This window comes from Lissotriton helveticus, chromosome 5_1 (genome assembly GCF_964261635.1).
Source record: "Lissotriton helveticus chromosome 5_1, aLisHel1.1, whole genome shotgun sequence".
Taxonomy (NCBI): Eukaryota; Metazoa; Chordata; class Amphibia; order Caudata; family Salamandridae; genus Lissotriton; species Lissotriton helveticus.
The window spans coordinates 1,088,203,282-1,088,216,985 of record NC_136065.1 but is presented as its reverse complement, the minus strand read 5'-3'; the positions used below and the strand labels follow the sequence as shown (position 1 = coordinate 1,088,216,985).

General features: G+C 44.0%; 1 protein-coding gene across 2 annotated transcripts in view; it reads left to right on the top strand.

Annotated features, from left to right (window-relative positions):
- The window catches only part of CYP17A1 (cytochrome P450 family 17 subfamily A member 1), a 331,379-nt gene that overhangs the window by 149,945 nt on the left and 167,730 nt on the right, over nt 1-13,704 (top strand). For both annotated transcript variants that reach the window (XM_078641171.1, XM_078641170.1), the window contains exon 5: nt 10,624-10,839. In XM_078641171.1, coding sequence (XP_078497297.1) covers nt 10,624-10,839 — 216 coding nt within the window. The remainder of the gene's footprint in view (nt 1-10,623; nt 10,840-13,704) is intronic.

The window sequence follows — 13,704 nt, the reverse complement described above, 5'->3', positions numbered from 1 at the left end:
TTGGGATGACTTGACAGAGGCAATAACACTAAAAGACTCCACCGCTTTCTGGAGAGCCGAAGCAATGGTATGAGCACTTTCATGGGCTGTACAATTACAATCCAAGTGCTGATCTACCCCAGTAATGTAACGGGGAACAGAGTACACCCCCGGTGAGATTCTCACTGAGTGAGGTTAAAAAAGGAATTGAGGGCCTAACTAGGAACAAGGCTCCTGGCCCTGACGGGATCCCACCTGATCATTTTATAAATTAAGTGGGTCTCTGAGCCCCAATCCTGACTAGGGTGATTAACGCAGCAGGGGACACAGTAATGCCAGCATCCCTGTCTACAGCCACGATCGTCCTCATTGTTAAAAAGGGCAACAAGGAAGACCCACAATGTTACCGCCTGATTTCCCTTATCGATGTGTCAGCGAAGGTACTAGGGCGGGTGGTTTTAAGTGGGGCAATTGGACTGGGCAGATGAGCATAAGATCATAACTGATGTTCAATTTGGCTTTACACCAGGAAAATCTACTACTGACCAATGCCTCAATCTGTACCTCATTGGAGCCAAATACACAGTGGTAAGTCCAGGGACGATGTATTTAGCATTTATGGACTTAACCGCCGCCTTCGACAGAGTCAATAGAGGGAAACTCTGGGTATTAATGGGCAGGCTTGGCGTGGGCCCTGGGCTTATTAACATCTTAAACACTTTGCATTTGAACACCACTGCCATGGTTAGATACTGCTGGGATTGAAACAAAACAGAACCCTTTACGTGCTCCAGTGGTGTTAGACAGGGTTGCATATTAGCTCCCTTTCTGTTTACGCTATACATAAATGGTCTTGATTGCACACTAAGCACTCTTCATGCTGATACTCCAAGGATAGGTAGGAATTCCAGTTCTGCTTTATGCAGACGACGCGGTACTCCTTGCACGCACTCCCAAAGGTCTGCAGATCCTAATAGATGGGTTTGTTTCCTTTATGGAGAACCTGGACTTGTCTCCCAATTTGGCAAAATCTTATGTCCTGGAAGTGGGCAAAAAGGCAGGCAAATCATACAAATATACAATTGGATCTCATTGTCTAGGCAAGGTGCAGTCCTTCTCGTATCTGGGGATTTTATTCGATGGGCGTCTACATTTTAAACACTTACTAGAGGAGAAGTGCTGCACCATGGCCAAATGCAATGGTTCAATAATGAATTTTGCCCAGAGCTGATTTTGAAACTGTACAGCTCCATATGCTGTGCCAAAGTACTGTATGGCAGTGAGGTTTGGGGATTTATTGAGGCGAACCAATTACAAATAGAGGAGAACAAGTATCTCAGGCGCCTGTTAAAAGTTTCTCAGAGCACGCCAGCCCACATTGTACATGAGGAACTGGGTGCCAGTTATATTATGGATAGGTGGGCTGTCAACCCCCTAGTTTGCTCGGTAAAGATCTGGTCAAATGAGGAGGCCGCACTAAGTAGACAGGTTTTAGAAGATTGTCTCTCCCTGGACCATGGCCTCAAAATTCCCTGGCTAAAATATGTGAAGGAGTCCCTCGTGAAAGTTGGTTGTGCAGATTTATTCACTAACCCCTCAGAAATAAGTACACTGGATAGGGCACTGGTCAAGGACCGATTCTTTAAGTATGTACGTTGCACCAGGAAGACCGAGAATTACTTAAGCCGTTGGTGAGAGAACATTTAGTTGCCAGATCCACCAAGGGCATTGAACCATACCTGTGTTGTATAAGTAGTGCTCATGACAGATTTTTAATGACGCAGTTCAAGCTAAACCTTTGGCACCACATTTTAGCAGAACCCGCAGAGTTCACACTGCATCCAGAGTTGAAGGGGCCCTGTGGCTGCGGCCATAGGTCTCCACAATACATCCTTCACTTGGTTTTATTCTGCCCATTTTATTCTTATCCAAGAAGAGTCTTTCTGAGGGGTATCTTAAAAAAAGCCAGATTTAAACAAGCACAGGTGGCACTTTTATTTTTTAAATTGGCCATAGATGCCTTTACACTCTTCTGTATCACAAACGTTTTAAGGACTGCTTTCAGATTAAGGGCCACAAGGGGTTGCGTGAACTAGACCTGCAGATGGGGTTGCTTCATGAGAGACATGTTACATGCGATGTTTATTTTTAAGCTAGACATATTTAATCTGTACCATGTAGATTATAACTTGTTGTATTGTTCCTTTAAAAAAAATGAAGTTTGTACTGTAACCTATGGATAACTTGTTACTTTTATGGTATTTTTATATGCCGAATAAAGGAATTAAATAATAATAATAATAAGTCCACACAGAAAATTCTCTGTCTCTACAAATCTTTTTTTCCAAATGAGTTCCATCTATAATATATAATGACTGAGACAGTAGTGTAGTCTGCATTGTGTTGAAGACTGGGGGCCATATTACACAAGGGGCCCGGGGGGCGCAACAGGCGTTTGCGCCCGCTTTGTGTGCCTGAGGCATTTTAATATTACAGAAGGGGCTGCAGACACTTTTGTGGCCCCTTCTGTAATATTAAAAGCGATGTCACACATACACTGCCAGCGTTTTCTAAAGAGGGCGGTCCCTCATTTGCATAGGGGCGTTGCCCCTTGCAAATGAGAGAATCCCTTTGCGTCCGCGCCATATTATAGATGCTGGAGCAGATGTAAAGAAGCTGTCAGGATGGCACTGATAGTGCTCCACCTCAGTGCTGGCCCACTGTCATTGCACCCCCCCTGATAGCAGTCCTCTAGAGGGGGAAGGGACCCAAGACATCCTCTCGCAGGTGGGTGCAGTTCTTGACTGCACCTGCCTGCAAGAGGATCTCTAATGCCCTTTAAAAGTTCAGGCGGGTTGCCGCCTGCACTATGAAACATGTTGCAGCTGCTTTAAAGTTGCTCCATAGTTCAATAGAATGTGCTGCCCCCAGGGCACCAAACTTTTGCGGCTGCCCTAGGGGCAGCGCATTCTGTGTAATAGAGTGGACTTTCCCTATTTGCACCCGGGACACCTATTTTGAAGCGCGCCGGGGGCAAAAAGGGAAAGTTCGCCCTTTACATACTAGGAGCCCGGATTGAAAATGTTCTCTTTCGGTTGGGTTAGTTCTGTGCCTTCAGTTCTGATGTTTACTATGTGAAAAGTGGAGGAGGCAACAGACAGAAAAAGGATGTGAAGCTGCAAGGTGGAAAATGTGCTCAAAGGAATGGAGGCCAAAATGGATAGGCCTCTTGTTATCCAGGTTTCTTACTCAAATTGCCAACAATATCTGTTTTTGTGCACAATGAGAAGATTCTTGACTTTTAGGCAGTGGCGGCTGCTTCGGAATGGGGGTGGTGGAGCGGGGAGGTTAGGGATGAAAAAAAAAATGTAACTTACCTTCTTCTTCTTCTTCGCCACACGTCTCTCTTCCGTCTTCTTCTCTGCTGCACTGGAAGCACCCACACTCTCCCAGTCAATAACGATGCTGCATGAGATTTGTCTGAGCGGCCTGTTTTGCCATTCAGGCAGTACCTGGGTGGCTGGGCATGTTCTCCCCTCGCTGTGCAACACAGCCCAGTGGAGAACATGGCAAGTGTGCATGACTGTTTGGCCGGGGGCCAGAGGGCTGGCCAAGCCGTCATGCACACTTAGGGAGGGAGTGCAAACTCCTCTGATGGTGGGTAACCCCGACCTATCTGGAGTTGCAAAAAAAATAAATGATTAGAACTTCTTGTTATTTTCATTTAATTTTTATTTTCCACTGCTCAACGAGCTGGGGGGTGACGCTCCTCAGCCTTAGCGGAGGAGCCACCACTGTTTTTATGTTTCATAGGCACAGAGACTATCTGTGTTGGAATGAAAGTACCAAAATAATAAATGTATCCATTTGCACCTGGGAGGAAAAAACAAATACTCTACAGATAGCAGAAATATTTCTGTTTAGTCATGCACAATTGGACCCAAGAAAATGTGGCTCCCATTAAATGCTTGCCTCCTAGCTCCATCTCTAGTTCCTTCCACAATTACCCCTCCCCAAATCACTGCTCAAATTGATGAGTACCTGCACTTATTTCTCCCCATTTCAAGCACTGGCTGTTCCTCGATCTCTAAATGGGTTGGGACACTGCAAGTTTGGGGGAGTGAGAGCTCAGCTGGATTACAGCAGTTGTCTTGTCTGGTTAAACTCAAAATGACCCCATAAGTCTTCTGAATGATCCTTTATATTGTTGACTGATTATGCAGGAGGAGGTTTCTAATACTTGTGCTAAATTGCATTTGTTCCAATTAAGTCTAGATTGAAAGCAATTCTGGTGATGGCTCATAGTGGCTTTCTGGAGTTACATCCATCAGTTACCAACTTGCACAGTGGTTCTTTGTTTACAATGCAGACTGGAGCTACTTATAATTTCTGTGGGCATAACAGTTAAACTATAATATGTGTTGTGGTTATGTGTCATATAGTTCTGAAGTTAACACCATTAGGACAAAGTGCAGGCAGTTTAATGTGAAGACCCACTATTTTGGCCTTGGTGGTGTATTATATGAATTCTAAATATAAAAAGAAAGAAGTCCACAAAAGAAAATGGAAACTGTTAAAAAGAGATAAAGTAAATGCCATCGTTTTCCCAGACGTAAACAATGAAACATTGATCATGAGACCCAAATTCCAGTGTAATATCTCTTATGACCATAACTGATTATTGTAAGAGAGGTTCTGAGTAGAAAGTGTTTAAGTTCTGTTCTGAAGGATAGCAAAAGAGGCAACAGCAGAGCGTTCAAATGCTTGACAGTATGGGATGAAAAGTCGTGGTTGCCTAGTTTGCCCTTTTACCTTGAAAATTTCCAGACTAACCTCCAACTTGCTTCTCTTGTTCTGTATACCTCCTAGAAAGGTTAATGTGTGATATAGGTGAACTATATGCAAGAGGAGTAGAAATGTGTTTAAAATATAGTTAATTCTCGCTTCTAGGGGGTACTAGTTGAGCTTGATCATTCCAATGTATACTTCTACCTGCAGATTCTTAACCTGCAGAACAAACCCCACATGTCAGACTAGATCCAGAAAACATCAAAGTAACGATGTCACTGGTAGAGGGCGCTAGACTAGTTGCTTCCAGAGTGATGTCAGGCAACATCACAGAGGTCATAATGCTCTGGCCCCAGCACATCAACGTCAGTTTCCCTTTTTTTAACCTTTGATGTGGCTCCAGAGCTTCAACCTCTGAAGAATTGCTTTACCAAATTCTTTAATACAGTACCATGTCTCCTCCCAAGAAGTTGTGGTTTGAACCATGTAGGGAATGTGAGGGACAGATGTTCATTACAGACACAGCTGTCATCTGTCTGTGGTGTTTACGATCCGACTATGACTCAAAGACTTGCTCCTTGTGCCTCAGCGTACATCCCAAGGATATCAAGGAGTGGGAGGCCAAATTACTCATGGCCCGGGTGAAGGATGAACACCGATACTAGCTATCCTCCTTGATCTTTAGCCAAGAAAAATTTAAATTATAAGAGGAAGGCGAAGAAGTGTCCCAGGGGTAGGTTTCTTCATTGCCCTCCGTCTCCCAAAGGACCTTCCCCCTCAGAAGCGGAGTTACTTGACCGGTTGCCAATGGAACCTCCATGCAGCCCTGCTCCTTCTATGGGCCTGGCTACGGAGAGACTACCATCCCCGGAGCCTTTGGCACTGGCACTTCCATCTTCAAAACCTACGACACCAGCCTGGCCTTCCCCGAGTTCCTGGCTCTGGGATCGGACATTGTGGTGTTCCTAAACACAATGTATTTGATCTTCACGAAGGCCTTGATGCCATCCAGCACATCTTCGGGCCCCCACTGCATCTAGCAGTCTTCATGCCCTTTCAGCCTATGTCCTTGCATCACACCACCAGACAGGTGCCTACAACACATTGTTTTGATCTAGTGCTCCACTTCTCAGCACCACAACCAATGCCATGTATGGTGCCGCTTCAGCTTCCACCACCACCACCACTTTAGCCTCCACCCAGCTACAGCAATGCTGACGCCATAGCCGGACATTGGGGATCACATCTAGATCTGGAGATCATGGGACTCTGGTCTCAAGAAGAGTGGGTGTGTCACAGCAACTTGCTGGAAGTGCGTGCAAATCAGCTGTTGCTCAAACACTTCCTTCCCTCCATGATGAGTCGGTCCATCCAGATCTTGGTGGACAACGCAACTGCAATGTATTATGTGGTCAAGCAATCGGGAGCAGGATCTCCTCTCCTTTGTCTGGGGGCATTGAGACTCGTTGTCTTGGGCCCAGCGACAAGGAATCTCATTTACTGGCAATCACCTTGTGGGGGTCTCTGAATGTTAAAGTCAATAGCCTGAGTCGATGTTATCTTGCTGATCACGAGAAGTGTCTTCAGCCACAGGTAGTCCTGGACGTCTTCCTTCAGTGGGCACTCCCCAGGTGGACTGTTTCACCTCCTGGGAAAATGCTCAGTGCCAACAGTTCTGCACCCTCCACTATCTGTTGAGGGGAGCCTTGGGAGATGCTTTTCAGTTAAGGTGGGGACTTTCAGCTGCGTTACACATTTCTCCCAATACTCTTCATTCCTCATGTTCTCAGGAAGAATCGCCAAGACTGGGCCGATGTCATTCTCATTGTCCCTATTGGCAGAGAAGGGTGTGGTATGCGGACCTTCTGTATTTTGTGTTCCCTCCTTTGCCTTCCACTCAGGCAGGACTTTCTCTCCCAGTGAGAGGGATGGTCCTGCACCCCAATCTCTGAGACCACCACCTACAAGTTTTGACATTGAGCAGGGACAACTGAGCTCCTTTCTTCTGAACCTGGATGCCATCCTGTATGTGCGTCGTCCCTCCACTAAGTCTGCCTATTCTGGCAGATGGGGCACATTTGTTGCATGATGTGAAGACAATGGTGTGGATCCCTTCCAGGCCAGTATCTCTCAAGTGCTGCAATTTGCACTTTCCTTTGCTGAAAGGGGATGTACCATTGGCACAGTTAAGGGTTATTTAGCTACCTTGTCTGCTTTCCTCTGTCTACCGGAACAGCCGTCTCTGTTCAAACCCCCTGTTGTCATGTGTTTTCTTAAGGGCTTAAGGGCCTGACCAACCTTTTTCTTCCATCTCCCTTTGTAGTTCCTCAATGGGACTTGAATCTGGAGCTTACCTTTTCGAATGGGGGCTGCTTTTGAGCCCCTTCACAGTTGTACTTTTCGGATGTTGACCCTAAAATGTGTGAGTTTGGTTCTATTACTTCTTCTAGAAGGGTCAGTGATTTTCAAGCCCTTAGCTGTCGCCCTCCTTTCACTTCCTTCTTTCCAGACACGTTGGTGTTGCCAACCAGGGCTGCTTCCCTACCAAATGTGGTCATTCCTTTCCATCTTGCCCAATCCATCCCTCTTCCAATCTTCTACCCTCCACCTCATTCTACGAAAGACAAGGACGGATTGCATCAGTTGCATCCTAGGTGGGTAGCTTACAACCACACCAAGGAATTCCAGTTGAGTAGCCACCTTTTTGACAGCGATTGTGGTACCAAGAATGGTAAGGTGGTACATAGGAGGATTCTCTCAGTGGACCATCCTCTAAACCAAGACATGCTACTCCTTAGCCAAGATATAGCAAACTGAGGGAATCATAGCCCATTTCACCAGGGTGAATTCAATCAATTTTGCACTTGCTTCTGGTGTTCCGATTGCACAAATCTGTAAGGCAGCAACGTGGGCTTCCCTTCACACCTTTACTAAGCATTTCTGTCTGGATGCGGAGGTGTCCAGGCATGGACACTTTGCTAGGTCCGTCTTGCAGGACTTTCTTGTCTAACCATCCATCAAACTTCCTCCAAGAAAGAATATTGCTGTGAAATCTGTTCTACAGGTGGGGAATCAGCAGGAAGAAGCATTCATCAGAAGAAAAATTTGCTTAGCTGGAGTATGTCTTTCTGGTGGACACCCAACCTGCATATTCCTCCCCGACTTGCTCGTCTCCTGTTTGATGGAGAGGTTATAGGGAAAGGTAATAAGAGCCCTTTTTACAATGTTTTGGCACTGCAATTCTTCATCGATGTTAATAGTACTTTTGCTTCGAAGGAATGGAAAAAATGGAAGGAAGCTGATATCGATGCACCAGGAAGAACCCTTTATGGCCTCAATGACCTCGCCTGTTGTCACTTCCGGCACCGACTGGGTCCAGCCCCCTCTCCCTGTGACATTGTTGCTTTGAAATTTTCCAGATCCAGTCAGATATCTGGAGTTGGTTCTAAAGATGAGGAATCTGCAGGCAGATAGAGTATCAACCAGAAAGATCATTGCTGCAGGTAAGTAATTTTTCTATACGTTTTATGTAATTGTTGTTTCTGGCTCTCAATATTAATCTAAATGATGCATGTATGACAGTATTTAATAGAGCAGTAGAGCAATTTGGGTTTTGGTCACGGATATCATTCCGATTGTAACGGTACAAAACCACAATATGCCATCTAATGCAAAGGAAGCTGGGCAAAGTTAAGAATACTTTCTAAAGGAGAAAGTAAGTCAAGTAGCGGACTAATATGGAGATACAGTAAGATCAAGTTCTGGACGCAAGGTATTGTAGAGGAGGAAGTTAGATATTTGTGATCCTTATTTATATTTAAGAGACAGTAGTGGCACACAGAGGAGTTTGTGCAGTGTATGCAGCAAATGAAAAATACGTTTTGTAGTGAAGAACTAGATTATGGGCGGAAACCACTGGAAAAATGGAATATGGGTCAAAAGATTGTAGGAACAGAATTCAATTGTGGATCTTACACTGTTCGTGCCATGCGAGAACCATTATGGTTCAAATGGAGGTGATCGGGGGATGATCATTGTTTAAAGAGCTGTGGATAGGCAGGCACATTCCTCCACAACTTCTGGGAATGCCTGCATATACACACCTACTGGGCTGTGAAAATGTATTATTTAAAGTCAGTTGGAGGAGTGGGCATAGAGTTGTCAGCTAACCAATGTGTGTTGAACATATGGGGGAGACGGATGCCACGAGGGCCACTAGACTGTGGCTGATGATGGACCTGATTGCAGCCAAAAGGAACATTGCGAAATCCTGGGACTCCGCTCAGCCACCAGACATCAATGCCTGAAAACGAGATCAGGATTGGTGAATGTTATCAGAAAGGGTGGTTTATGAAAGTAGAGTATGCCCTCGGAAACCGGGGTAAATTTGGCCAGGCCGAAACGCCCATAGGGGCAATATGTATGACAGTAGACGATCGGGTAATGCTCAAGATTGGGCCTGGGCGTTAAATTCCGTTCTGCTCGCGGACTTTGCGGAATTTGGATAATTTCTCGTTCGCGGAGAACGCAAAATTGCCCAAAATTCTGCGTTCCGCGACTTCGCGAAATTTTTGCTTGTTCGCGTTCTCAAAATGCGTGTTCGCGAGATATTTCCCCCGAGCACGAAAACAGCGATTGCAAACAGTAAAAAAGCATTGCAAACAAGCACTTCCACGTGTCCGCGGAATTTCTGCTTGTTCGCGGAGATTTGATACCGTTTCGCAGAAATTTGCGTAACGCGATTACACAAATTCTGCCCACCCCTACTCAAGATTCCAATTCATGATGTGTGGCTCTGGGATATGCTCCTTGGTGACTGAGCTGGGGAAGAACAACGTGCTAACATTACAAATTGTAGCATCTTGTGTTTCATGTTTATAATAAAAAGATTTAATTTAAAAAAAAGACTGTAGGCACAGCAATAGGGGCAGGGATGAGTGGAGAGAACTTGAAAAAGAGGATTATTTCCCTCTATTACAGATCTTCACTCACATAGCGTCTTACAAAGGCGAGAGAGAGATACAGAAAAGCCTAACTATTGCACCTACATCTGGGCATCCCACCGCATTATTGACCAGTCCTCTTGACCATGGGCATTTTTGGGAAGGAGCACAAAGCTGCTCATAAGTTTGCCCTCTGAATGGGGCCATTTTTTCTCCTTTTACTCTGCCACATCGGTGCTGGAGGCTCCCTCTTCCTACGGACACAGCCAATGAGCAGCTGGGAGCAGGTGATATATTAATTGTTACCAGTGCTTAGTTTGAGAAAATGGCTGCAGGTGGGGCTCACAGGTCCTCGTTTTTCCTCTCTAACTTTGACCCAAAGCAACAAAGAATATTCACAATAAGGGGGAGCAAAAGGGAGAAGAAGAGGGAAAAACAGTGACAAAAAAATAAGCACAGATGAAAAAGAATCTGAAAGAGTGAGCTAAAGAGGAAGGGATGATGAAAGAGGGAGGAGGTGGAATTAAGATTAAGCAGCCTTGGCATTTGGGTCCCCCGAAATTCAATAGCCACAGCTGTGGTCTTCTGAGCAAAGTTCTGTACCGTGGCACTAATTTTCTTACAAATTAAGCACTGGTTGTTACTGTCTGCTCAAACTTTACTGAACTCCCTTGATGACATCTTCAGCTGTGAAAATGCATGCTTTAGGTTGGGGAAATCAGGAGAATTGCAGTGAATTATGAAATTAAATGAAAGTACAACTGCCTGGTATTTGTATCGTAAGATAATATACAATATATTGTGAAAAGGTGATGGAAATTCAGCAAAGTTGTATATGATGTCTTGAAATAGTTTGTAAATTGAATCCGGGAGCCCATATTTACTTACATGGTTTGTTGTGTTATTGTTCTAGAAAGCTTACAGTGACAATACCGTGAACGATCTAATGGATGCCCTCTTGAAAGCCAAGCTGAATATGGAAAACAATAACAGCAGCATTCTCTCGAAGGAGGTCGGCATGACAGAAGATCATCTCCTTATGACTGTTGGGGATATCTTCGGAGCTGGCGTAGAAACTACTACAACAGTGCTGAAGTGGGCTGTTGCCTTTGCAATGCACAACCCAGAGGTATGAAACAATTACCTACAGCTATCGGAATTATCAAAAGTAAATATAATAGAATGTGGTATACAGTGTCATAGCCAGTCTTGCAGCTTGAGTTACCTCCTTCCATTTACTTCAAAAGTCTATGTGATGCCCATGATCACTTTGTTAAACAGATCCTGTAGAATTTGCACTAGGCCAAGGGCCATATCACAGAAACATTACACTAGTCCAGCAAAATAGATCAAATCCTTTTGCGCCAAACAATTCCTATCTAAAGGCAACATTTCCTTTCTATAGCTTTCATCTTTTCATAACGTTAAACCACACACACACATATATAAAATAAAAAACAAAAAAGATGCTGACTACCCTATAGACATACAACCTCACAACTTGTGGATGACCCTCAATCACAGAGTGTAGCACAATAGCAGCTAGTTCTTCAAATGGTTTTGATGGTCTAGTGAAGGAACTAGAATTACAAACTAAAGCTCTGCTTCAATTCAGATGATACTAAAGGGAAAAGAGTGGATTGGTTATGAATGTGTTGAAGATACCCATGATGGAAAGCTATTATTACAGGAAAGTAACTGTGTGTTCTCTATCACAGTATCTTTGTTAGTATTTCTGCACATTAGAATAGAATAGCAAGCTCATGCCTTCCCAAAGGAGGAAGGGCCACGATGATCAAGGTAAAATAGGCCACATGTCATAAGCACTAGCTACACATATTATAAGAGGAAAGCTTATCCCTGTGAGAAAATATATGGAGACCATTTCAATGGAAAGATACCTGCCACCTTACTAACTTATTCTGCCTTTCTGCCACCACTCCCCTCCCTTGAAGCAAAGCATTTATGCCATGACTTTTCACAGTTGAACAACTCTAAGGTGTTCTTGGCGCATCCATTTATGTCTTGACCCTCCAGTAATATATGGATTCCGCTAGAGGTAGTCTGACAAATCATTACATATACAAGATGTCCCCAGTAGGTGCAGCTAGCATTCCAAGTCATCAATACGTCTCTGGTAATGATGTCAGGACAGTTGTCATTCAATCAACAGTCAAGAACCTTTTTACCATGCACCACAAAATAGAGAGGGTATGGTGCTTACACTCTAGGGAATCCTGTAACCAAAGTGAAATGGCGTAAACATAACTCAAGTGAAACTGCATCTTTACTTGAAACTTAGATGTTTTACTGACTAGCCAAAAAAGAGAGAAACATTATGTTGGGCACAGGAACGTTGAATGGTATAATGGTGGCGAGTGCACCTTCAAAGAGGTGAAAACAATCTCTTTAATGAACCTTTCTATTTTCCAAATTTGTCTCACATTTCTGTGATTTATTAAAATAAGAAGAAAGCAGTTTTTATGTGAAGAATTCTGATCTGGTTGAAGCAGGTATAGAGATAGTAAATGCCCAACACCCTGTTGTATTTCACGCCGCAGAGGGTAGGAGAGACAGCTCCTAGTCAAATGAAACTCCAGAGAGACATGCATGGCAGTACAGAATTTTCCAACACTGAAGAATAGACAATTGTTTTGGAACTGATAAACATACCACAGTATCAGCCCATATTGAGCCACTGTGCAACCCAGAGAATTATAGAAAACCTGCATGTAGAAAGCATGAGAAGCCCTCTCCCCATAGAATCACCACATTCGCTAAGGTCACCTTTATAGACAACAACATCTGTTCCGTAGATGAGATTTCAAACCTACAGGACTGATGACTGATGACTTCATCATTCCATGAGGGTTTAAATCTGCACAAACAAGAATGTGAATCCTAGCTCACAGATATAGAGGCTCTCCAGCCCGAGTATATGCAAATGATCACGACACACCTGGACCTTGGTATTACATGTCTTTATTCCTCAGTGTGTAATTGAGCATTCTACATCATTAATTCCATCCCCCACTCACTTATGTCACTGTTCTATGGAGTCCGTCAGGAACTAAATGGGTCCCGTCATATTTAACGCACAAGACACTACAACTGATGCCAAGGATCAAAATTTGGTCAATATGAGTGTAGACGAAACCAATGTTTTCCCATTAAAAAAAAAACCATTATCAATCACAAACTCCTTTAGGAAGAACTGAAGAAAAATCTGTATATCTGCTCAAGTTAGTGGAGAAGCGTGGCTCACTGGTTAGAGGAGGCAGACCTGGAAGCAGAGGTCAGCCGGGGACCAGGGTTCAATTCCCGGCTCGGCGGGGTCTTGAGTCCTAAAATGTCCATGGACTCGACAATTCTCGCTCCGGTGCCTACTCGAATCATGGGTTCATACTCTGCGACTCTGGGCAATAGCTTGCTTAATCTCCACAACGGCCCCTCGCGGCGGGATGCCTGGCTTTCACCTTGCAGATACCCTGCCGGGGTTATCTCACAGGGGAATACCAGGACGGGTTCCCTAAGCAAGCGCTTAGAAACCGCTTGGTGATTTGCGCTATATAAATTCCTGTACATTTACATTTACATTTACAAGTTATCAAATGACCGATATTATATTATATTATATTTCTCGCAGTCTTCAAATCCTCTCTGAAGCATAGAAAAATATGAAAGACTTCCTCAGGACAACCTTTGCAGAGCACTTTACTTTTTAAACAACATGGACAAAAAGCCTGACAGAGAAATAATATATTGGTGTGCATATCAATATTTCTGGATGTACTGTCCTTGTGGTATGTGACCTCAAATCAGATAATGGCAGATATAAACACACATGAGTGATGTCATTTTTCTACACTTGACAAAGTGTTAACCTTCCTTTGAACAAGACTTTTGTTTCAAATCTTTTTTTATTTTCATCAAGGGGAAAGGGTCACACTCCACAAGGGAATCAGGTACACAGCGATAAGCCTACAACCCTATT